The following is a 26049-nucleotide window of genomic DNA, read 5'->3' on the forward strand; positions in this document are numbered from 1 at the left end:
AGCAGCATTTAAATTGCACAGAGCATACTGGGACTACACACATTACTTCTCACATACAGACTGTCCCTCTCACATACAGACTGTCCCTTTCACTTACAGACTGTCCTTCTCACAGGACTTATATGTGAGAAGGGAAGTGCCTTGTCCCAGTATGCTCTGCACAATTTAAATGCTGTTAGGAGAAATGGCTATGCTAGGAATGTATTCTGTCATGAGATCTACTTTTCTGTGAGCTGCTTGGACTCAGTGACACTGAAGCTGTGTGAAAGTGATTGCACTGTGAATATCAGGTTTCTCAGGGAAAAGGGAAGGTTAGCCAATGCCTTGTCCCTTGGCAGATCTTTCAGTCTGAACTGCAGCTGGCAACGCTTTGCTTTAGCCATGGATTCTGCCACTTTGATTGACTGTGCTGATGCTATATGAGTGGTTGAGAAGGGAAGTGTGAGTCACCAGTGTGTTCTGTCTAGTTTACAGACTGCAAAAGGACTATGAAGGCCAGCACTGGCTTTTTGTTGAAGGACTTTTTTTTTTGTGAGCAGCTGCTGGATGTTTTGAAGGGTTTGGGATCTGTGAGTGTGAGAGAGTAGCATGGTACATAGAGCTGGAGAGAAAGTGCATATTTCCGGGGAGGTAGATGCAGTTCAGTGGGTGTGAGTTAAACTTTGAGCAGCTGATGGCACAGAAAAGGTTCTAAAAGGAAGAGGCTGTGCTGCAATTGCCTTTTCTTTTGCAGCTGATAAACTGCTCAGCCAATAATGAAAGGATTCCTCTTCCTTCCCCGCTACATGCAGGATCCCGTTCTGTCAGTGCCCAAGAGCCAGGACTCACAGCAGAGCTCTTCCAAGAACTGCTCCCACAGGAATGGGGTCGGGCCAGGAAAGCGCTGGGCTTTGTCCTGGGCACTATCAGCGCTCATCAAAACAACCACACGATGGTGGTGTCGGCTCTCAGAAGAAGGAAACACACCCAGCCCAGCCCCAAAGCACTCCCCCAGGACACACTAAGTCAGAAAGATCCCTGCTCTCATATCAGCTGTGTCAGGACAAAAACATTTGGCTGATCTTCCCCTGCCAAGTGCATACTCTTCTTTGCACCACATTCAAAGGGCAACACCACCTCCTTTACCCAGCAAAGCTCTTCACTCTCGAAGAGTGAAACTTCTAACAAACTTGAAAACATCTGGTAAAAACAGAGCTCACACAAGTGCCAGCTGAAAAAGCTCTTGCTGCCTACAATTTCACCTGCACTCATCAAGCTAATGGCACCCTGCTATCAGCACTTTCCTTCTCAGCTCTAGGTACCATCTTAAGCTTTCAATCTCAGAGTCAGGATCTAAATGGAATGGGACCACGGCTCACACACTAAAGCTAACAGGACAGAAAGCTCAACATCTTGGTGTCTTCATTCCCACTGACAGTTCAACAGCTCTAACCCAGACAACTGCATATTGGGAAAAGCCTTTAAATTCCTTAGGCTCACCCAAAGTGTGCATCCAAATTTGCTTTCTTTGCCAAAGAGAGGAACTAGAAGCTCATCTCAAGAGAAATTATGTCCTCTCCTCCAAAATACAAAACTACCAGTGACTGATCTCATACAAAAGTGCCAGAACTCTGTTTACCTGCCTGGGGCACTAGATCAGCTGCACACCAAGCCTCAGCATAGCTGCTTACCTTGTCCAAAAGAAGTGTGTTGGCAGAATTTCAAGAAGGTCATCTGAGAAGTGAGAGCTACATGCCAAATTGAATCGTTCAGGAGACCTTCCAAGGATGGATACCATCTCCGTAATTGTACACATTGAGGCTGTGCTTTCACACCAAATATGCCAGGACAGAAGGTTGCTGCTGCTGCTGTTGACCTGCACAATGCAGCTTCCTATCTGCACCTCCAACACTTCGGTTACATGCTTTCCTTCCCATGAAAAATCATGGCCATTCTCATTCAGGAACTTAGCAAGCAGAAGTTGCATACCATTTCTCCAGTATTGAAGATGTCCAATAATGGCTCCTGCACAGAAGGGGCCAGGACAGAAATGTCTTGCTGAACTGTACCTTCCCATGGTACCTTGACATCTGCCCTGCCAACACTGGCACTATGTCCTTTGCTTCCCAAGGAAAGGCACTCCAAGTCACTTGGCTTTGCCTTGCCTCCAGTACCTTGCCTAGTTTTTCCTAGCCTACCCTGGCTTTGCTTGCCTTACCTACGTCAGTCTTGCCTCTCCCTACCAAGAGCTTCCTGGCTTTGCTTTGCCCTGCCTACCAGTCCTTGCCTCGCCTTCCATGCAGGCAAGGCACTGCAAACCAAGTGTGGGCAATTGTGGGCAAGCCAAGGTGCAGGTAGGCAAGGTCAGAGCAGTGAGGGGAAAGCAAATGGAGTGGTGGGAGAGAGCAGGCCCAGAAGTTGTAGGCAAGGTTGGGCATAGGAAGGTAAGCCCAGTGAAGGATAAGGCAGGCAGGAACAGGAAGGGCAAGGCAAGGCCCTGGAGGAGGCAGGGTCAAGGGTGGGGCATGGGCACGCAAGGGAATACCAGGCCAGGGAGGGTTTGCAGGGTAAGGCAAGGAAGCTGTTGGGATTGCCAAGGCAAGGCAAATGAGATGTGCCTTCAAGAACTGCTGGTGCATGAAAACAGCCAGGCACAGAATGCTCTGTATGGCCTTGATCCCACATGGGCTTCTCTAATCTGCACCTAAAGCTCTTGGGCCACCTGCTTTCCTGTGCATGCAAAAGAACTGTCATTCTGATCCCAGAGCCCAAGGGCAAAGTCTGCATTGCCTGTCCAAAATTTAACACATGCAAGCACTGATCCCACACCAAAAATGCCCAGAAAGGCAGATCTGGCTGCATGGGATCTCCCCATGGCTTCTTCTCACATGCTTCTGAAACACTGTGGGATCAGCCTTGGGAGTTCTCAGGGGAGCAGGCAGGGCAGAACAGGGCTGGGACATGCCCGGAGAAATGGGGTCTTGGATTCCAGGTGAGGGAGGGATGAGCAAAGAAACAGAAGGCAAGGCAGGGGTTCAAAGGCAAGACAAGACCATCAGTGGCTTTGCAAGGAAACAAAGAGGTAGGCAAGGCAATGAGTCTTAGAAGGAGAAGGAAATGAAAGGGTTGACCTGGACATATGGGAAGGGAAGTCCGGTGGGGGATGGGTGAGAAAGTCCATACAAAACAGTGGAGGGAAGGAAGGCTTAGGGAAGGAGACAGACTGCACAGCAAGGCAGAGTAAAGGAAGGGACAGGAAAGGCAAGGAAATGCAAACAAGGTGTAGGCCTGGAGGTAATCCCTGGAGGAAAGCAGTAGGCAGGTCCAGGGTGGGGAATGGGCATGCAGGAGAATGCAAAGCAATGGAGAAGCAGCAGGGCAAGGCAAGGAAACTGCTGGGGTGCCAAGGCAAGGCAAGTGACGGGTACATTCAAAGATTGCTGGTACACAAAACCATCTGGGACAGACTGATCTCGCATGGGCCATCTCTAATCTGCACTTAAAACACTTGGTCTGGCTGCTTTCCTATGTGTGCAAAAGAACTGTCATTCTGGTCTGGAGCCCAAGGGCAAAATGTGAATTTTGTGTCCAGAATTCAAGACATGCAAGGATAGGTGCCAGAACAAAGCTGCCAGGACAGAGGGGTGTGCTTGCATGTGACCTCCTCTGGGCTTCCTCTCACAGGCTCTTGAAACACTGGAGGTATGTGAAGGCCTTGGGAGTCCTAGGAGGAGCAGGCAGGGAAAGGCACAAGAAATTCCACAAAAAGAGGGTGTTGAATTCCAGGTGGGGGACAGGTGAGCAAGTCAATGCAAGGAACTGGATTGGAAGGAAGGGCAAAGGAAGGATATGGATGGGTCAGGAAAGTAAAGGAAAGGAATGATCAGGAATGATGAGGCAATGCAAGGCTGGGTAGGAAAGGCAAGGCAATGTAAAGGGAGATGGGCAGTGTGGTGGGTGTCTTAGAGGAAAAGTCCATGCACTGCAAGGCCAAGGGAAAAGGGGTAGAGAAGTCATGGAGGGGGAGGGTGAGTGCAGCTGAGAAAGAAAGTGCATAGCTCCAATGTGTGTGTGTGACGTTTGAAGGATGTGAAGGGAAGAAAGCTGTCATTTGCAGAGTGAATGGACATTTTTGAACATAAGGGGCAATGTCCAAGCAGCCTTTCCCTCCTGGCACACCTGTGTGTGTGAGATATAGCCAGACACGGGTTCAGAGTCAGACTGCAAGCGGGACACAGGATGTGACAGTTTGAATAGCTGAGCTGGAAAGCACAGCATGTTTCAGCAGAAGCAGTTTGTGCCAGAAGGAGATGGACATGTTGGACTCCAGCAATATGACAATGCACTCAGCTGAGAGGCACAGTGCAATGCCTCAGTGCGTGCTCTGAAAATGAAGGGCTGCAAGGGAAAGGGAAGGGGACAGGTCGGTGAAAGCTTTGTGTCCTGGCACACGGAGCTGTTTGAGGGTGAGCTGCTGTTCTGTGTCACTGAGGACCCGGTGACACTGAGAGGATGTGCCTGTTCATGCTGCTGAGAAAGAAAGTCAGAATCACCTGTATGTGTGGCAGAGTTTGTAGGCTGCAAGGGGAAGGTGTAGGCTTTTGGCTGTGGCACTTGCTGCAAGGAAGCAGCTGTTGATGCATTTGAAATTTGATTTTTTATGAATTAGGAAAATATATCTCCTATTCCTATAGGCACAAGTGCATGAATGTGTACATTGTATCCTAATTATCTGGTCTTCTGGGGCTGTTGGACTTTTTTAAGGAGGTTTGAATCAGGGATCAGTTCTCACGCCAGGCTTTGGGTCTTCACTTAACTTTCTGTGGGGCTCCATATAGATTTATTATCCTAAAAATAGAGTACTATACCCTAGTCAGATATAATCTAGAGATTGTTTGGCTGCTGCACTGCAAATTAAATTAAGTGTGTTTAAAAGGAATTTAAATAAAACGTATTTTGGAAAAGGAGAACACCTGTTTTAGTGTTTAAGTGTCCTCAAAGACGTTGGCAGGAGTAATTTGTACATGTAAAACATTGGTTCACATATGCCATTATAACATATGCTCCTTTCAAGGATATAGTTCACTTGTGCTTTTCAAGCTGAATGTTATACTGGGATACAGCAAAAGTCAAATTTAAGATACTAAACTGGAAGAAGAAACCCTATTTTGTAGTGCATAAAATGCACCTCTGGAATTTTCAGTTCTTCTCTTCTGCAGTGTCACAAATACCTTTATAAAAGGCATTTATAAAAGGTATCATGGCTAATGAGCTAAAAAGAAACAACCCTAAGAAGAGAAAAAAAAACAAACCAAAAACCCTGTGGCTGTGGTATGTTCATTTCATGTTTGTGGTTAGTATTTCCCAGGCTACTTCAAGGTGAGGGTAAGTTCAGTCATCACACTGTCTCTTGCCAGTCGGCTGATGTTTCTAAATTACTCTGATAAAAGACTGTGAAAAATGGAGCTGTGGTGAATTGCATCATCCTTGTTGTGTGTGTTCAGATGGGGACACAACACAGAACCCTCGTGTCCAGGTCACGCTCAGCACCCCTCGGTGGGGGCAGTCCCATGGGCTCTTCTGTGATTTACCCAAGTGTCCCTGCATTTCCAGCTGTGCTGCTTTCCTCCTCTGCACTGCAAATCTTGCATCAGCTCATGGTTGGGGAGACACCAGATTTCTCTTTGATGGAAGGTAAAATGCTGCTCTGGGGAGAAGCCCCCAGACGCTGAGCACAGGACCCCCAGCAGCTCCCAGTGTTCAGTGAATGGGAATGAATGGGAGAAGGGTTCTAGGCCAGGTTGGATGAGGCTCTGGATCAGCCTGCTCCAGTGGAAGGTGTCCCTGCCCGTGTTGGGATTTGGAATGAGGTGGTCTTTAAGGTCTGTTCCAGCCCAAAGCATTCTGTGATGCCTATGAAGCAGCTGCTAGGTGAAAATGTGAGTTAGAAATTGGTCCTGAGGAAACACTTGCAATAAAAGAGTGTCTCCAAACATGTCTGTAAACAAAGTACATCACCACAAGTTACTGTAGGAAGAAGTGGGGAATACCTGCTTGGCAGAATGTTAGAAATTAAACCAAGCCCAGTCTCTGTGGGTATAGCTGGGTTTGCTGGCTGTTGTGGTGCTGGAGTATATGTAAGTGGTTTATTTATATGTAAATATGAGAAGGCAGGAATATAACCCTCCTGTGTATTTGGCTATTCTAAAATAAACCCACACAACCACGTATTTTGAGGGAGGTAATGCAGATGCTACAATCATATCAAGCAGGAGTACCCCTGCTTTTTTCATGAGAGGAAAAATTCTCTCTTAAATAAGAAGTGCCTCAAAAATCAGTTGATGATGTTTCCATCAGCCCCATACCCTCGGCAATCTGTGGTTTGGCTCCAACCTCCCACTTTCCCACCCATTATAAAGCAGGAGTGACTGTGCATGAAAGGAGATGCCTGGATGTGAAACCAGCTGAGAAATATCCCAGTCACTTCTCTTTTCCCATCACATATTGCTTCAGTTCCTGTTTCCTAATACTGCTTCTTTCATGGTCTCCAAGCCCTCTTCCTAGATTCTTGTCAAAGATTCCTGAACCTTGGACAAAGACACACCTGAGCTATTTTAAATCTTTGAGGTTCCTATTGCATCTTGTCTTCAAAAGGGTGTTTATTATCCTTTCTACATCATTTTCCCCTCTTTTATGACTACAAGCAATACAAGCTAGAGTAAGACATTTGCACCATGCTATCTGTAGGGCTCTGGCCCCAGTTCTTAAAGGGCTTTTCCACCCTAAATGATGATCCTGTGGAAGTGGTGGGTGTGTGGTACATGGCTCCTGAATACTCAGCCAGTCCCACAGCAGCCTGATCACAAGCAACTGCCCATAAAACCCCCACAGACTTCTGCAGCCATAATTTTCAGAGCTGTAAGGAAAAGGAAATAGGAAGTAAAGCTGCTGTAATGCATTATTGCATGCTTCAGTGTGGTGCTGTTTACTTTGTGAAAGTTTTTTTTATTTCTATTTGCATTTAAGTGTTGTAACCAGCAGCTGCAGCTCTTCAGCTGAGCTCAGCACTGGGGTTTTCCATGGTGCAATTGACCCAGGCGCACTGGGGCACTTCTCAGTGACTGCATCCTGCCATCAGCCAGGGCTCTGCAGTGATGTTATTTAGCACAGGGGGAAGGGAAAGGAGCCAATAGATCCATTTATCTGGAAGCAGGAGGCAGGAGCCTCCCAAGGGCAGCAGAGCCAGGCTGGGAGCTCGCAGCACATCAGCTCCTCTCTGCAAAGGTACTCTGATATAATTTGAAATTTTTATTGCTTGTTACCCAAGCATAGAAGTGGTGGAGAGATACCAGAAGTGCAGTCCTGACAGTGGAGGTGCACTGGTTTGCCAGTATCCTGGGGCTGGAGAGAAGAGCCCAAACTAATTTAATGGGACACTGGGGGAGAATTGAGGGCAGGTAAACCTAGACCCTGTCGCTTTAATAACTGTTGATCAGGCAGTTCCATCTAAGGAAATTTGTATCTTGTTTGAAGTGCTAGTAGCTTAAAGCTGCTGCAGCCATTCTTGGATTTAGTTCTGTTTTACCCTCTGAAGATCAGTAAAACAGTGGTTTCCATGCAGTGGGTGCTCTGGGCTGTCATGGGTTGGCATGAAGCAAAATAATTTAGGAGCAGTACTGAGTGCTCTGAAAAGCAGAGGAAAACAAGGAAAACATTCTGGTGGAGCTGCCTGCACAAATGTGTCTCTGGCACAGTAAATGTTGCATTTTCAAAATGAAACCTTTTGTTTTGGTTAGGGTTTTTTTTTGGTTTTTGTTCATTCATAGTGGAAGCCAAATTCTACTGATTCTCAACTTTCCTTTTCTCCTTTTTTGTTTCTTCCATATTTCCAGCTTTACCTGTCTTTCACTGCACATGTTCTTTTTTTTCTGTGCTTATTTTTCCTGTAACTCTGTTCCAATGGACCCTGAGAAGACAGTGTCTGCCATGTGTGAATAGGAATATCATGCAAAAAAAGAGGAACTTCCAAGGCACCAGCTTCGTAACTCATCTGTGCCAGTTACCCTCCACTCCTGTATTTTTCGGTAGGAAAAATGAGGAATTGTCTACTGTGGCTTATTCTTGTAATAATGAGCATTAAAATTGCCTTCACAGAACTTTTTCACATTTTATAGAGGGCAAGGGGCCTCTTGGGCTTTAGTTCTTGCATCTAGATTGTTTGAGAAAATAAATTCCTGAGAAATTGAAAGCACTTGTGATCCCAGCTGTGAGAGATCAGAGCCCAGAGCCGGCTGGGCTTCTCAGGGCTCTGCAGAAGCCATGGCTCTGCTCATCTCATTGTCCCTCTGGAGCCAGAAGCAGGGCAGCAGAGGCACCTCTACATCCCCCTGCAGTAGTCTCAGCCTGTGAAGGTAATTCTCTCCTTCTGGTTCAGTTAATTCCCTCCTTCTGGTTCCCTCCTTTTGGTCCAGTATTTCTTGGTTTGGGGGAGGAATATTTGTTACTGATGTTTCATCTTTCCTTGGATACTAAGTTTAGAATCCTTGGTGGGTTTTGGAGTGTGATAAAGCAAGTATTAAGCCAGTACTTTAGTGTACACAATGTCACATCTGGTGGAGAAATGCCATGTACATTCTGTTGGATTCACCTCTGCTTTTGGAGCTGATATGGGTGGGTTCACCTGGGGGCTTTATGCTGTTTAAAGAAATGTGCCACAAGAGGGAACAGACACTGACAGCAGTGTTCCTGTGTCTGGCAGGAGGGGAAGAACAGGAGGCTAACCATAAACCTTAACTGAAACATCATCAAAATCAAACAGGAGAACAGCTCCTCTGCAAGTGTGCTCTGAAGCTGGCTGCTGATTGAAGAAAGATGATTAACAGGTGGTAAATCAGGGAACTAAGCAGGAGGGGAAAAGCAGAGAGCTTCTGGTGGACTGCATCACTTGCAATGATCTGGTTTCTGTATGAAGAACATGACAGAATTGGTCTTGTGAGATAATTTGTATGGGAAGGGACCTCAGGAGGGCTGTACTCCAGCATCCTACCTGTGGTCAGCTGCTAGGTCAGACCAAGTTGCCCTGAGCTTCTTCCAATCTGGGAAACCTCCCTTGAGCTGTCCCACTCTTTGGCTGACCTTGCAGGAAGAAACATCCCCTAATATCCTGGCTAAACTTGTTATTTTGGCTTTTGCCCTTGTGCCCCTTGTCCCCCTTTTCTTTTGTGCCCTTACCATGTACCCTGGGCAGAGCCTGGGTCTGCTCTCTCAATAAGCCCCTGGCAGGAGAGTGGTATGAGCCCCCAAAACCTCTCCTCCTCCAGCAGAACAACTCCTCTCTCAGCCAGGGCTCAGTGCCCTGGTTGTGCTGTTGGCTTCAGGCTTTTGGGGCTTTTTTTCTCCATTTTGTCAGTGCCTTTCATGTATTGGAAGAACACAAAACTGGGCACAGTGTTCTAGTGTGGTCTGCTGTGTTCTGGGTAGAGGGGAGAATCCTTTCCTCCCATCTTTTGGGTGTGCTTCTCTTGGTGTATATCCATGTGGAGGCCTAAAGAGAAAAGGCTGTGTGAGCTGCAGAGCCAAGCAGGAGCTGACTTGGTGGCCCCAGACCACACTGGCTGCTGGCAATTTTGGGTATGGAATTGGTGGAGTAGTCAAAGAGTGCCTGGAGGGATAATAACAAAAAAAAAGCTTCTGCAGAGATCAGCCTGCTATAAGCCCGTGAGTTACAGCTGAGTCATTTCCCATTGTTGAGATGTGAGGTGGAAGGAAGGAATAAATCCATGGATAAATTGGGAAAAGGAAGCATGTTCTTGGTTCTTCAGACATGGCCTTACCTGGTACCCACGCTACTTCTGGCAGTGCTGCAGTAGCAGCATGTGAGCACTGCACACTACAGACACTCTTGGCTAGAAAGTAATTTAGGCTAAACCTACACTGGCTACACAAACATTTTTGCTGCTGCCTCCCCAACAAGGCAGTGAGTTTTCATTGCAGAGTCACAAACAGCCACACAGGACACACCCTGATTTATGCATTAATACCAGGAAAGGCTGAAGTTCTGTTTGTCGCTCAGCAGACGGTGACGGTTGCTCCAGCATGTGAAATATTTCATGCTTGACACCTCAGTTCAGGAAATGGTGGTTTGCTCAGCAGAGGTGCAAGAGGCTGCAAATTGTTATCAAGTGTAGCACGAGCCTTTCTCATAGTTTTTCTCAATTTTCTGAGTTTATTTTCCAGAGCAGAAAGCTGTGCTGGGCGCTTCATGGCACACAGTGGGGTACCCCAGCAGGCACTCCTGAGCTTGGGGTGCCTGCAGCAGGGGATGTGTCCTGAGCCCCAAGTTCTTGAGTTTTTTATTGAGTTTTGCCAGTGTAGCAAGTTCATTTTCCTGCAGAGCTGGGCTCACATCCTGCAGATCTCAGTGGCTGAGGTTCCTATTCCCCAAATGCAAGGTGCCTGAGGTTGGCTGAACCGCAGCAAGTTCATTGTGAAACTGCCACAAAGGTGGCTCAGCTGCCCTGGGTTGCTCTGTGAAGGGGTTGAAGATGAGCCCTTGCAGGCCCTTTCCTAGTGGTAGGAATGGGGTGCTGTGCCCATCCTGTGTGTGGGAGGGCAGCTGTGGGTTTCCCACACATCCTCTCTGCTGGGAGGAGAGCGCCGTGCTAAGGGCAGCATCGCACTCACGCCTCCCCAGCTCCTGCTCTGAAAGCAAAAGGAAGCAAACTGGAGGACCAGCATCTTCCTCCTTGTCTTTCCAGAGGCCATATGAGTAGGTCATGGTGGTGATGGGTGGCTCCTTCCAGCTGAGGCAGTGGGAGGTGGGAGTGCAGCCCCTGCCACCCCTGTGGCTCCCAACTCTTCTGCATTCCTCCTCATTTCTAAAACAGGGAAACATCTGCTCCAGCATGAGTCCTCAGCCTTCAAACATGCTTAGGGAGCAAGTTGTTCCTCTTGACAAGAAGGACCTTCCCCAGGGCAGTTAGCTGTTTCCCCTGAAATACAGAAATTTTGTCTCTACGTGGATCTCTAAGGTTCCATGCAATCTGTTTATGTAGCACAGCATTAGCTCCGGCCTTGGCACTGGGAATGGTCAAATGTCAGCCACGTGCAGCTCCCCTGACCCCTGCCTCCATCCCACTGTGGGGGTCTGTAGCTACAGAATCCCAGAGTCATTTAGGCTGGAAAACCCTCTGAAATCATGGAGTCCAACCATTCCTCCAGCACTGCCAGGCCCAGCACTAAACTGTGTCCCCAGGTGCCACATCCACATGTCTTTTAAATCCCTCCAGGGATGGTGGCTCCACTGCTGCCCTGAGCACACCATTCCTGGGCTTGGCAACATTTTCCATGTAGGAATTGTTCTAATATCCAATCTAAATCCCCTGGCACAACTTGAGGCCATTTCCTGTTGTCCTATCACTTGCTACCTGGGGGAAGAGGCTGATCCCCTCCTGGCTCCACCCTCCTGTCCAGGAGCTGTAGAGAGCAATGAGGTTCTGCCCTGAGCCTCCTTTTCTCCAGAACATTTTAGTCCCTGCAGAAGCTGTCAGAGCAGTCATTCCTGATCCTGGAGATGCTGCCTTGCAGAACACCCACTCAGCCTCGCTGTACTCCTTGGCACTCACTTCTTTGGTGGAAGGAGATTTCACCCTGCTGTGGAACCCAGAAAAATGTTATTTCAAGGCTTCCTCATACCTGTGAGCAGATCAAGGGCTGTTCCCACTCTTAAATAACCCATGAATGCTCCTGTTACCTCAAGGTGTGTGCATTGTAATCAAACACCTTGGTGAGCTGCTTCTCTCAGGATGCTGTTGAGGTAGAATATGTGTTACCTGCTTAAGGTGAGTAAAATAGTGCAGGGAAGTGAGCTGAGCTCTTCATTAGGGATGGGACTGAGGGGCTCAGCCTGTGCTTCCAGCAAAGCTCCTCATGTTTCTCTGTGGGAAGCCTATTTGGGGGTTACAGGAGCATGGGGTGAAACAGGCTAGGCAGGAGAAATCCCAGTAATGCTCCTCCAAAGCTGATGGTGAAGGATTGCCCTGGGTAGGAATGGCAGCTGCTGGATAAAACAGAGAATTCTTATTTCTGTGTGAAATACAGATGTCTAACATGGTTCACTTGCTGATTTTAAATATTGCCTCTAGTAATCTATGCCATATCCCTCCAGAATTGTTAAAAATATCCTAAGAACTAGCCTGTCCCACAAGGCTGGAACAGGCCAGCACAGTCCTCACTCTGCTCCTTGCTTTCTTCAACAATAAAAATGGTGAAAACAAAGCTGTACCTGTCTGGACTTGTCTTCCCAGTTAGTTTCTGCTGCCTGGACACTGTTGGTGAAATCTTTGTAATATTAAGCTGATGAAAGAACAAACTCAGTGAAACATATTCTTGCAATGGAGATACTGAAACTGGGCATATTTAGTGATATGCTGTGGTTCACCTGGCTCTTGTTATTTAATAGCTGATGTGTGTAATGCTTGTGCTCAATTCAATTTGAACCAGGGCCAGTATTCTTATGCTGTTTGTTGTCCTTCTTTCTCTGTGTTATCAATGCCAAACCACCCATGCTTTGAAAGGAGCAAAACCTCCAGCTATTTTCTTGTTGACCAGAGTTCCTCAGACCCTTCTCCTTCCTCCTCCCTTTGAGAACCTGCCTTTTACCACTCCCTTGTTTTTGTGTTTTCAATCATTGATCCATACAAACAGAACAAAGTCCTTCCCTCTGCCTGTGGCTGGCAGGCGGCTGTTTGTGCTCAGGCTGTCGTGTAGTGCTGTCGAAGCTGAATTCCCCTGGAAGGTCCCCAGAAGATGCTGGACACATCTTGGCTTGCCCCAGCTTTGATGCTGTGACCACATGTCCACAGTGTGTTGTGTGATGGGGAACAAGCACAGCAGGCAGGAGTCCTTGGCTGAAGTGTGACTCTGTTACTGCAGAATTGGTGCTGAGCTCATCTGTGTCAGCTGAGCACCCAGCCTCTCCACACAGCTCAGCTAACATTTCTTGCTGCTGTTCTGGCCCAGGGGCTGAGTGCCCTGGCAGCCTGGTGGGCCACAACTCAGCCTTTGCTCCCTCCTGGTTTGTGGAGCTGGGAGACCCTGGTGAGCTCGGAGCTGCTGGTCAGGGCTGTGACAGCTTCTCACCCCTCAGCCCACCTGACATCTCAGGCTGGCTGGGGGCTGACTGCCAGCCTCTTCAAAGGCTTTGTGGTGAGGTTTCTGTATGAATCATAAGCAAAATGAAGGGAGTGGATCATTCTGAAGCTAAAAAGGCTGAGGAGAGCTTCACTGTTTGTGTCAGCTGTCAGAAAGCAAGGAGATAGGCTGGGTTTGCTGCCCTGTTTTCTCTGCAGATCAGATCCCTTATTCCTGGATATCTTCTGCTGTTTCCCAGTGCCTGTTTCATCCATGTGTTTGTGTTAGATTTCCAGCCTCATGCAGCAGAACAGATGGTAACTGCCTTGCTGTTGATGCAGACAGACCCTGGTAGCTTCTGGCACAGAGGTTTTGGTTGGATGGGTCATCTGATCTGCTCCTTGCCCAGTCCCTGGCCCTCCTCATCTCTGAGCTCTGTGGCTGCAGATCCTCCTGGCCACCCCACCTTCCATCATGCTGCCTGTGATCTGGCACTGCCCTTCCACCATGGTCACTGCGCTGGGAATGTTCATGCTTGGCAGCCCTGAGTCCCTCATACTGTGTGTGACATCTCTCCTCACATCTAGCTGGGGATCAAATCCAGCAGGATGAGCAGATTTTCTAGGTTTTAGGCAATTTATGACTTCTGCTGGCTTGGGTTGATGTGCCTTTGAGAGAGTTCAGCTAATGGCAGAGCATGCCATGCTCTTGCTGGAACTTTTGAAGGGTCCATTTTCCAGCTCCTCCTTTCTCTGGGGAAGCTGTGCTAGGAACCACATGGCTGGGAACCACACTGGCTGGATTCACATCCTGACCTTATCAGGACAAATGAGACCAAAGGTTAGAGGGGAATGACATTGTGCATGTTACCTTGGTGCACCGTGCTGCTGCACCAATGAGCTTTTCTTGTTGCTCTTATTACTGCCTTGGGGGTTTTTGCACATAGAAGGGCTGGAGAGGAACAGGGACGAGTTAACAATGAGGGAAATACTGAAGAGGATAGAAAAATGTGGGAGAAAAAACAACTGAAGTACATCACTGTGGTGGGAGAGGGTGCAGGCAGTGGACTGAAGCAATTGGTGAAAGGGAAAACACAACTGAGATACAAGTGGTCCATGAAAATGTGACTTTTCATCCCTATCTTGCTTTCCAGGAAAGATGTTTCCTCATCTAAGCTCTAACACTAGCTTTTCTACAGATAACACTTCTTTCCTTCTCTGAGAGAGGCTTTTGCCCTGAGAAAGTTTCTGTCTTCCTTGTGTTGTGTTTTTACAAACATAGGGGAAAATTGGGCCCTTGTGGAACTGAAGAGGAGGAATGATCCTCACCAGCAGAGAAGTGTTTGCAATCCAAGACATTTGGTTGCTTTCTAAGCAATAGTTTGCCTTTGCACCACAAATGAATATCCCACTGTTTTTTGCAGTTATGAATTCATAGCTGTGGCACTGCTATCTATTCCAGGTGTGATACTGTAAATCATGTGACTGCCTGGAAATGTGTGTGATTATCAGGATTCAGTCATCACAGCAAATAAAGGTGAAAGGAGAACTGCAGGATAACTTTCTGCTGCCTGGAAGGCAAAGTTCACATGAGGTGCCACTGCTCTGGGCAGCCAAGAGCCAGAGGCTTCCCCAGGCACTGTTGAACCACTCACTGAGAATCCATTTGGACAAAAACTGGGGAAAAGCAACAACTCCTTGTGTACAGGTCCCAGTTTTGCCTGGGCAAAGCTTCAGTTACCAGATGTGTGAGATCCAGCTGAGTGCAGGATGCTGCAGGGCAGGATCTGTGCTTGAGCTGCTGTAGAGCTTTCCTGCATGTGGGGTTATGTCTGAGACTGTTTCAGGAAGTTTTGTCCTGCTGATGGCCTAAGGCCCCAAAGCTAAATAAAGGGATTTTTTTTTTAGTTTGTTTTTGAATGATTCCAAGGCTCACAAGTGAGCTGCAGCCAGTGATGGTGGAAGGATGGGGTAGGTGATGGAAAACCTTCCAAGCCTGCAGCAGTAGCTCCATTCATTTTCTAAATGCCCAATGATTACACAACGACTCCTTTTTGTTTTCCACCTCAGAGAAGTTATCTTTATTTTTGCGACAGCTGCACTGCCTTTAGATCTTTCTCTCTGTCATGCAAGGTTCATGGCACAAGAACCTTCTTGCCCTTTGAGCCCTGCCCATAGGAACTTTCCTTTATTGCTCTGGCTGGGTTTGAAAGGGCTGAGCAGCTCTCCCCAGGGACCTGCTCTCCTGTGATGTGAACACTTCCCAGGTGAATTTAGCTGTGTGCATAGGACAGGTGAAAACAGCTCTTACTCCAACAAAATAAGAGTTGGTTTTATGAAGAGTTTACTGGATTTGTGAAGAGCTTGATTAGGATAGGCAAGTTCAGAAAAATCCAGAGTCAAGGTTTAAAGCTGTTTCTATCACATAGCCTGTGCCAGGAGTCAGTGCTAAAGAGCTGATGATGCTCCTCTGTGTACAGGTGGCCTGAAAGTCTCTTTAGTCTGTTGCTTCTGCAAGCCCCACCTGCCCTGGAGGTGATGGAGCAGCCAGTCAGGCACCAGCTCAGCACAGCAGCCCCCAAGTCACCCCCTCCTGAGCTGGAGAACACCACTCTGTTTTTCTTCCCCTCCCAAAGAGTTCAAAACAACAAAACTGACAATGTATACCTGGGGTGGAATTTATCCATCCAGATGCTTCAATAGCTGAACAACTACCAGATTCTGTCCTGGGACTTCACCACTTTTCGCTGGTAAAATACCCAAATGCAGTCAGACATGCAGGTACCTTGGCAGGCAACAAGGGAAAGCATTTCCAACATCCTGGTGAAGTAGTCTTGGAGCTTGTCTCTGGTCCCTGGCTGTGAGGCACTTGCTGCTGCTTTCTTCTATTCCCAGAACTTGGTCTAACCTTTTATCTGTGAACATTTCAATGCTGGGGTGTTTTTTTTTGCATATTTGTGAAAAGCATGCCCCTTTTAATGCATGAATGGGTGAATTAATCTCTACCCTATTTTTAGCAATGCTTGCATCATAGAAGTTTCCCATCTCTCTCCTGACCCCTCCTCCCACGTGTGGTAATCTTGCAAGGGCTCTTAAAACTGATTTCCTCCTTGTGCTGGTGATGCTGAGCTGGGGTCCTGTCCCAGGGCTGGAGGTAGCTCTGGGCCTGCAGCCCAACGTGCTTTCCCTGGTAGGGGCTGCTGCTGCAGCTGGCCAGGACACAAATCTAGTCATGGAATCACAGAATCATCAAATGCTTTGGGCTGGAAGGGACCTTGAAACTCATTTTTCTCCAGCCTGCTATGGGCATGGACACCTTTCATTATCCCAGGTTGCTCCAAGCCCCTCTCAACCTGGCCTTGAACACTTCCAGGGATGGGGCAGTCACAGCTGCTCTGGACAGCCTGTGCCAGGGTCTCAGCACCCTTCAGGGTCAGGAATTTCTTCCCAGGGTCTAGTCAGTCCAACCCTACCCTGTGTCAGTTTGTAGCCATGTCCCTTGTCCTGTCACTCCCTGCCCAAGTTAAAAGTTGCTGCCTGTCTCTTTTATAAGCTCACTTTAAACACTGGAAGGCTGAGAATCTGGTGGGTGATTTCTTTGCTTGTGCACAAAATGTTCCTGCTCTAGATCTGCAGGATTTTAGGTGTGTGTGATTTCAGGCAGCCCAGGGACTCAGGATTCCCAGCTGCAGGGGATTCCCAACACAGGGACCTTCAGGCCAGGTATCCTGCCAGGGAGTGTGGCAGCTCTGGGGGGACAGCACAGTCCCCACACTCCCAGCCTCCTGCAGGGCCTGCCTGAGGCCATCAGTCTCTGCCCAAAGTGCTTCCTGGGTTGCCAGGGAGGGCTGGGTAATGATTAACATGGCAAAGGGACCTCCCCAGGCTGCCCCTCTTCTTTACTGTGCTGGATTTGAGCCCCATGACCTGGCACTCAATTTTCCCACTTCCCTCAGTGAGCTCTCATCTGTCCCTGCCCTGCAGGTCAGTGCAGCAAAGCCTGTGCCAAAGGCAGTAGGAAATGTCCTCTTTGTTCCAGCCCCTTGGGCTGGGTCTTCCTCTCCTGCAGCCCAACGTTCTCCTTGGCTCTGGCCCAGAAAATGAAGTTATTCCCCAGAAGCCAGCACAGCAGAGGGGTTTTCCAGGCAGAGTCAGTGGCCGTGGCTCTCACACACTGCCTCAGCCTCACTTGTATCCAAGCACATGATGCAATGGTGTTGGACCCTTACAGCATGAAATACAGCAAATGAATCAAATATTCAGGGGAAAACCAGCTTGCTTTCCCCTTGAATTGTGCCTGTGCTCTCTTTTTAAGCAAACCTAAGGTCTTTAGTTAGGGCTTCACTGCTGCTCTAATACCACAAGCCAGTGGTACTGCTGAGAGGAACACCCACAGCAGGGACTTCTGTACAGGATTTTTCAGCATAGCCTTGCTCTGAGTCAGGTCTGACCTGCAGATGATGACAAGTACAAACTAACTACCTGCACCAGGGCTCCCCTTCCCTGCCATGTGGGATTCCACCCACCAGCTGCACTTGGAAGAGGCTGGGGGGCAGAGCAAACTAAATTCTTTGTGTTTTCATGAGTCATGAAAAAACCCCTCCAACTGTCTCAACAGCACATCTGTTTGGGTGTTTTCAAGGAAGCTGGAATGCATCCTCAGAGCTCTTCCATGAGAAAAAGTAAACATGTCATATATAAAACATTTTATTAAACAACATTTTATACAACACTTTATATACAAAAATAAAATGTACAAGAAAAATAATCTTTTCCAGCTTAGTGATTTGATTCCTATCTATTACACACACACACACATTAGAACCTCTTCCATCCAGCACTTGCCTGCATATGCTGATCCAGAGGATCTGTGGGATGTTACAGCTTGTGTGCAGTACTGGAGGAATCCCCACAGAGTGCCAGAAGGAATCTACAAAAGTCATGGTAAAAATGAAGAGCTCTGCCCCTATCAGTGCAAAAATTGTTTCTTGCAGCAGCTCGTGAACCCTTCTGAGGAAAGGGCTAGGGCATGCCTACGGCAGAGAGCATCCTAGGAGTGCACCTGGGGCATGGACTAGGTGGAAGCAAAGCCTGAGCTGAATCTTCACATTTTAGTGGTCTATTTACAGAGTTGAAGGGTCTGAAAGGTGAACTATATGATGGAGTAAATCAAAGAAGAGATGGCCCATTAGCGTAATTTTTCTCCAGAAGTGTAATGACAGTTAAGCTCAATGTCACCAGTGTTGCACAGGTAAGCAGCAATCAAAACTAACAGTCAGAGACTTATCTGCAATGTCTCCTCTAAGCACTCTGTGGGTAAAGTGCTCATCACAGCACACATGCGGAGGATGGTAACCTGCTCCCCAGGCCCGTGGTACCCCACCAGGTCAGACTCCATGGCACAGTGACACCTTACCGCAGAAGCTTCACCTCCAGAGCAGTGAGGTGGGAGCTGCAGCTGAGCACCTTGAGCACCAGAGTCCTGCCAGTGAGATGGTTTATCATGGTGGTTTTCATGCTAACCTTTCCAGGCCTACAGTTGAAACTGAATAGAAAAGTCACTTTCTTCCTTCAGTCAGTAACAAAAAATGTGTTCCACTCTCCCATGCTTGCTGAAGTTTGGATCCAAGAGCAGTTTATGGTTGGAGGAAGCCAAGGGTTTACAATCCACAGGGAATGACTTGCATGGTTGGCCTCACTGTTTCCAGCCAGGAGAAGTCTAGGCTGTTTTTCTGGTCATAGAGCCTGAAATCCATCTCTCCTAAACAAAAGGAACCAAGAATAGGCACTGAATTAATGCAGCAAGAGCAAAATAGTGTATAGTTATATTAAAAACAAATATAAAAAATGGAAAGATTTCTCAGATTGGAGTAAATACTTTATTATTTTCCTAAAACACATCAAACACTTTCTATTAAACTGTTTCATTTAAGCTATTGTTGGGGAAATTCTACAGTTACATTCCAAGGAGTTCCTGAAAGCTGACCTAACTTACACATGTATAACCCTGAAATCTGTAGGCTTTGCTTACTGGAGGTGGTTTTGACTTTTCCTTTTTATCACCAAATTCCTTACAGCCTTCCAACAGGCTGCTTGGGAATCTCAGAGCACAAGGATGGTGAATTCCACCGTTTCCTTTGCTGCCTCCCAGTCAGTGCCTTTTCTGCATCCCCCTGTGGCCCCGACTGTCAGGGCCAGCCCAGGAGCTGTACCTGATGTGGTGTCAATGTCCCCATCCTGCTCCTTGTAGCCGTAGGTGCTGCACAGGCTCTGGGTGCCTGACTCGTTGGTCAGAAAGCCTTTCCCCCCAATGCTGGTGCTGTGCCAGTCTTGGGTTGGTCCAAGCAGCTGCAAGAGAACAAGGAGATGGTAAAAACTGCTCCTTCCTGCTGAGGGTGCAATGGTTACTTGCTCTTAATTAGAAGACAGGTAAGCAACAGGATCTATTTTCTCATGCTGGGTTATAGAAAACTTGTTTTGTCAGTTTAAAAAAAAAAAAGTTCATGCAAAACAGCAAGGGCTGGAGCACCTTTTTATCTCTTCCTATCTTATCAGTGGGATGAGTGTGACATGTCTGGAAATGCAGATTAGGAGCTAAACATGTCAGAGGTGGAGGGAAGGGCAAAACTGAAGTCTAGAGGATCTTTGCAGACCCTAATACAACACCCTGAGATTGAGGAAATGGCCTCAAGTTGTGCCAAGGGAAGTTTATATTGGGTATTAGGGGAAAAAAATTTAATGGAAAGGATTGTCAAGCATTGGAACAGGCTGTCCGGGGAAGTGGTGGACTCATCATCCCTGGAAGTGCTCAGAAAAATGATGTGGCACTTGAGGACATGGTTTAATGAACATGGTGGTGGTGCTGGGCTGATGGTTGGACATTAATGGTTCTGTGATTCTATGAACCTCTAGTCCTAGCAGTACTCAGTAACTTCCTCTGACTTCCACATGAAGGGTGAATATTTCCATTGGTGTGTCCTCTCCAGTTCATGTTTGCAAAGTAGCTTTCTTTTTAATTTTTCAGGCTTCCTCATTAAGAAAGTGTATGTTCAGCTCACACGAGACTGGATCAGATACCTGCTTCCCTTTCTCTCTTGGTACAAACACCAACTTTGGACAATTTTATTCTGACCAGAAAAGCTGCTTTTACCTTAAAAATATCCGGGTTTATTTCCTCTTCATCTTCGTCTGTGACTGTTTTGTAAGCACATAAAAAAAAAGGGAAGAAAACATAGATGTCAAGTTTTAGCCCTCATACTTCTGCTTCTTCACCACAAAACCTGCTTCATATTCTCTTGTCACACATGACCACTTTTTATTCATGCCCACCCCGGACTCCTCACAGCCCTTCATCTCTGATGCTCTTCAACAATTGCATATGGAGGTGCAGAGCTCCAGCCAGCTCTGATGCCTCCCCAGGGCTCAACAGAGCAGAGCCCACTTGCTGTGGAAGATGATAGGAGGAAGATGATTTGCAGTCCGAGTGAAGAACCACTCCGATCTATCCACATTAATCATTTATTTCAGTGGCAAGCATGGCTACCTCCACCATCTCTGTTGGAGCAGGAGGCATCTCAGAGCCTTTCACCCACGGGTAGGTGGCATGTGCCAGCTCTTCCCTTCTGCACCCTGGTTGGCTTGGTAACTCCCAAATTCCCAAATCTATCAGGTGGGGATTGTTTTTTCTACAAGATAGCTCTTGTTTCTCCTGTTGGCCCAGGCACTCCTTCATCCTGCTGCCTTGCCTCCAGCAGAGCAGTGAAAGACTGGGCTAGGAAAAAGGAAATACCCACCCTCTGAGGAGGAAGCCAGGGGAGACACCTGGAGCTGGTAGAGGTCATTGGTGCTGTCAGCCATGGTGACCTCCATTGGTGGCCTCCAGTCGCTCAGGGAGCCGCTCACCTCGCAGGAGGACAGGTCTGTGGGATGCACCAGCAGTTGGCACTCACAGGACAGACAGACAGCCCTGCTTCCTCCCTGCCAGCCTGACACTGCAGCTGCCCCAGCCCCAAGACTCATCTTTGACCGTGGCTTTAGCACAAATGGCATTTTCCACTCTGCTCAGACCTAAACCCAGCGTCTCACCTAAGGTGATGGCTGTGCTCTCCACCTCCACTTCCTGCCCTGCATAGTCGTGAATGGTGTAGCCACTGTGGTCATCTGGCAGAGGAGTGTTGGTTAAGCTTTCTGCTGACTCTTTCAGCCTTGTCTCTTCACAACACTGAAAACAAGGGTAAAGCATGAAAGACTTGTCTAAGAACATGCAAGTTCCCATATGAAAAAAGTTGAGAAAGAAAACCACCAAAACCTCTAGCTTAAGCTGCCTCTACAGACACATACATACCTTTCTCTTGCTCTTGTTTCTTGCCTCTCTTGAAGACTTTGACTTCCTTTCTGTGAAATAAAATAAGACAAATGTGAGAAAGGGCTGCACATTTTAGGCAAGTGTGAGCTCTTGCAGCCTTGAAACCTGCTCAGCAAGCTCAACTACTGCCACCACCAGCCAGTCCCCTGACCCCCTGATGTTGCCTTTAGGCATCTTTGAGGAATTTGGGATAAAATGAACTGTTTGTACAAGCTGTTCCCAGCAATACCCAGTGAGCAAGCCCAGCAGCACCAGTGCTACCAACAGGTCTGTCACCCCCTGCTTGCATAGAGCAGGAACTTTAAGTGCTGTTTAAGCAGTGTAACTCCAGCTGGATTGCCAAGGGTTTACCTTTCTTCTGATGCTTTGTCAAGGGTGGCAGCATCCTGTAAACCCTGACAGCACTGGAGCCCTTGTTGATGCTTTTATCTTTCACTTCTTCGATGTCAGGCAGTGAATTCATGGCACAGCGGAAATTTGCCTTCCAGGTTTTTGGATCAGGATCTTTCTCACCTTCTTTATACCTTCCTATAAATAAGACATGGGTTGTGCATTTTAGACTTCCCAGTGCTGGTTTTTCCCACCAAAAGACACCAACATCCTATTTTCTGGCACATATACTAGTAGTTAATCTAACTACCAGTGTAAGTCAAGGCAAAAAAAAAGCCTTGTTTAAGCCAGTCCTGTGAGTGATGGGAATGCAAAGACAGCACCCACCTGTGTGAATGGCCCAGCTCCGGAAAAGGCAGGCATCCCTCTCCATGTCCCAGCCATGCTTAGCTGCATGTTTCCATGGGATTTGGAAGATCCTCTTATCCTGAAATTTAACCAAAAGAAATGTCACATGCCAGTTTGGAGTGATGGATTTAATCAGAGTTCTCAGCTGCAGTTCAGAAATGTTCTAACACCCCCTGCTCTGTATTTTAGAGCAGGGGGGGTTATAACTATTGGCGTATAACTACAATGGCTGTTTAATCTATATTTTAATTAAATAACCATTGTTCCATCTATTTTGTTCATGGCACTTAAGGCTTTTTATGATTTCTGAAATTGGGAAAAAACCCAAAGGTACTACAATACAGTAGACGTGAGCAATATTATCAACTTTATCCCAGAATAATTTCAATACATCACATCTAACTTATTATTATGTCATATATTAACGCATTTTTTCTAGATACACTTTGTCAGAGAATCCCCTTTTTTAAGTTGCCCATAAGATCCTGTAGCAATCCTACAAAAAATGTAGCTTAATTATCCTCTTGGGGTGGACATGGAAACTTCAGAGACTTGGTTCAATAAGCTCAGTGATCTCAGCCTGTGCTACTCCCTGGTAACAGGGATGTGCCTTACAGACCAAAAAATGCAACATTTCTTTCAGGCAGAATCTTAAAAATGGAGCAACTGGAATGTAACAGCAGCTGCTTATCTGGAAGAGGAGGTGACTTGGCTCAATGAGCAGCAGGAGTTAAAAGAGACTTTGAAGGTTTCTTCGTTCTCCAACATACTCAGAATGTTTTCATTGCAATTTATCATTCCCCTCCTGGGAATTTTCTGAGGGGAAAAATGGAACTACTCCACTGTGTACCAAGGAGAGCTATCTTTTCTGCAAACAAAAACTGTTGTTTTTTAAACATAATGCTGGCAGGTTTTCCCCATGTCTTTTCCTTTATGATCTTGACTTGTGTTTAGTTTCATTTAAGAACAAGGAATATTAATGCTAGACAAGTAGTACTAATAATGATGAAAATAGTACAAAGCAGCCTCACCTTGTTAATCCATATCAGTCCAGGTATTTGATTGGAATCAATCTGCATTTCCAACCACGGCCTCATGCGCATTCTTGACACCGGCATGTTGGCTGTGAAAGGAGTGACAAACAGGTCAGACAAACTGTTTTAACCACTCTGCAGTGTCACCCCTCCCATACCGCCTGTGCTCAGCATCACCCCTGTGCTACCGAGAACGGCTCTTCCAGAGTCTAAACTCGTTCAGAGCCTCTCACCCTCGCCTGGAGGGAAGTGCTTCCTGCTCCGCCTGGCTCAGCTCCAAAGCGGGGCTCAGGTTTGGAATTCGGCAGAGGCCGATGGCAGCAGTGGGTGTTTGGCCCGTGCTGCGTGGGGAGCTCTGCCGGGACCGCTCAGCCCGCGGGCAGCCGGGTTCCGAGCCCGGTTCCGAGCCCGTTCTGGGTCCCGTCAGCACCGCCACCGGGTGAGGGTGTCCCCCCGGCCTACAGCCACGGAGAGGCACCGACTGCAAAATCCTCTTCTAAAAAGTTTATTACTAATTAAGTTCCGCAAGGTAGGGGCAGTGGTCCTGCTGCAGGTGCGGATCCCCGGTCCCACCGCGACCCGTCCCGAGCAGCGGCGCTGCCGCCGCGAGCACCGGCCCTCCTGGCGCTTACTTTGCACAAATAATTTCCTGTTTGCCGTGTTTTTCCAAAACACGCGGCCCAAGATTGCCCCAAGAACGCGTTTCTAACTTTCACCAGCAACCGCTCGGCGGAGGTCCCGGAGAGTGCCCGCCCCGGGCTGCCGGAGCAGCGGGGCTCGGGCCGCCCGCACCGCCGGGGCTCGCCGGCCGAGAGGAGCCGTGCCCGGCCCCGCGGCTGCGCACGGACAGCCCGCCCCAGCCTGTCCCCCGGGGCTTGTGCTGCCCGCAGGAGGATGCGCGGTGCCCTCCCCGACGGCTGCGGGGCAGTGCCCCCGCTCCGCCTCCAGAACTGCTCCGCTCACTGAGGCCGGCGCTGCCGCCTCTCGCCCAGCGGAGTTCAGCGGCGCCGTGCCCCTGGCACCGCTCCCGGGACCCTGCGGGGCGCCTTCTCCCGGAGCCTCCGTGCTGCGCAAAGCGGGGGGCTAACGGTGGGATAAGATAGGGTAGAATGGGAAGGGATGGGACAGGATGGGATAGGAAGGATAGAATAGGATGGGATAGGCTGCAGCAGGACCCACCTCGCTGTGCTCTGCAGTGCCGAGCTGTGGCTCTCCCGGCCGACACGCACCGTCCGCCCGCCGCCCGGCTCTGGCAGCTGCGGGCCGCGCCCGCGGGTATAACGCGGCGGCTCCGGGATTCCCCGCGCCCGGGCCCGGCCGCCGCCCGGCCAATCCGCGCCGCGGCGAGGGGTGGACGCGCCCGTCATTGGCGGCCGCCGCAGCATCACTTCGGGGAAATCACGCTGTTGTAGCACCAGCGGCTCGGGGGCGCGGCTCCCCGCTGCGAGCCCCGGACCCGCCCCGCCCCGCCGCCCGCCCGCGCTTCCCCCGCCGGATCCAGGACAGCCCGAACCCCTGTCCCACCGAAGGATCCACTTTCTATCCCATGGAGGGATCTAATCCCTGTCCACAGAGACATCCAGTCCCTGCCCCGCAGGGATATCCTGTTTCCCTCCCACAGAGGGATCCAGCGCTCTTTTTAGGAAGAGGCGGTGGAGTGGCCAGAGCAATTCCTGTGCACATCGTGGTGCACCTAAACCAGGGACCAGCGTGTGCCAGGTACCCGCCTGGCTTCAGCACACCCGTGGCAGGACAAGAGGAATGGCTTCTTGCTTAACAGAAGGATAGGTTCCGATTAGATATTAAAAAGAAATTCTTCCGTGTGAGGGTGGTGACACCCTGCAACAGGTTGCCCAGAGAGGATGTTCTGTCCCTGGAAATGTTTAAGGATAGCTTGGATGGGGCTTGAAGCAACCTAAGCTGGTGGAAGGTGTCCTTATTGCAAGGTGTTGGCACCTTTAAGGTCCCTTCCACTCCAAACCACCCTGGGATTCTGTGATTTTACGATAAATGGTGACCAGTGGTATTGTCCCCTCTTATCCCTCTTGGAAGAAGCCTGAGGAAGGGAAATGGCAGCATGACAGAAGGCTACTGAAACCATCAGGATTTCTCTTCAGTCCACTGTAACTGTAAGTCAGGGAGATTAGATTTTCACCCAATGGCTTCAAGGTGCATTCCATTCAGCAGAATATTAGAGCATTTTTAATTACTTCCATAATTTGAAGGAAGGTTTGTAGTCATATGCAACAGGAATTTATATTGAGAGAGAGGTACAAAGATGCATGGGCAGCTGAGACAGGAATGTGACACCATCACACTGACTGCCTGCTCTGGCAAGTTTTCTTCTTTTAATATAAAGATAGAAGAAAAGCCCCAACCTGGTTTTAACTGCAGAGAAACACCCTCTAGTAGTCCCATGCTTTCTCTTAACTAGTTGTTTGGTTTTTTTTTTTTTTTTTTTGCAGTTTTTTGTCTGCTTGACACATTTAACTTGTGATAGGATCCTTCAGTTGGGTCTTTGTGCTAAGAGAGGCACCATTTACCACCAAGATTTCACTGTAGATAAAGATACAACATATTAGGTAAATTAAAAAATAATCAAAGAAGGAGAGATACTAGATATTACTAGCCAAATAGAAGCCAACGTAAACATAGCCTGAAAAAGACAGCAGATATTTGATGTTTCAGTGTAAATGTCATCTTCAAAAATAGTCACACCACCTCTTATACAACATAAATATTGACAAAAAAAAAGATTATGCTTTTGAGTTACAGCCTCCCATGGTTTGCTTTCATTGCTCAC

General features: G+C 48.2%; 1 protein-coding gene and 1 long non-coding RNA gene across 4 annotated transcripts in view; one reads left to right on the forward strand and one right to left on the reverse strand.

The window, feature by feature from the left end:
* LOC132334106 (uncharacterized) overlaps window positions 1-26049 on the forward strand; it is a 35907-nt gene that overhangs the window by 7261 nt on the left and 2597 nt on the right. The window contains exon 2 of the long non-coding RNA XR_009488340.1: window positions 792-7263. This is a non-coding gene — a long non-coding RNA (uncharacterized LOC132334106). The remainder of the gene's footprint in view (window positions 1-791; window positions 7264-26049) is intronic.
* Window positions 17801-24584, reverse strand: IRF1 (interferon regulatory factor 1). Of its 3 annotated transcripts, none has more exons than XM_059859851.1 (10): window positions 24426-24584; window positions 23244-23335; window positions 22192-22291; window positions 21826-22002; window positions 21454-21503; window positions 21195-21330; window positions 20903-21028; window positions 20260-20303; window positions 19322-19457; window positions 17801-18870 (listed from the first exon to the last, which is right to left on the reverse strand). In XM_059859851.1, the coding sequence occupies exons 2-10, from the start codon at window positions 23328-23330 to the stop codon at window positions 18770-18772; spliced, it is 957 nt and encodes a 318-aa protein (XP_059715834.1). In that variant the 5' UTR covers window positions 23331-23335; window positions 24426-24584; the 3' UTR covers window positions 17801-18769. The 3 variants fall into 3 exon arrangements, with proteins under 3 accessions (XP_059715834.1, XP_059715835.1, XP_059715836.1); XM_059859852.1 differs by lacking the exon at window positions 24426-24584 and adding an exon at window positions 23879-24002; XM_059859853.1 differs by lacking the exon at window positions 20903-21028.

This window comes from Haemorhous mexicanus, chromosome 15, assembly GCF_027477595.1.
Source record: "Haemorhous mexicanus isolate bHaeMex1 chromosome 15, bHaeMex1.pri, whole genome shotgun sequence".
NCBI lineage: Eukaryota > Metazoa > Chordata > Aves > Passeriformes > Fringillidae > Haemorhous > Haemorhous mexicanus.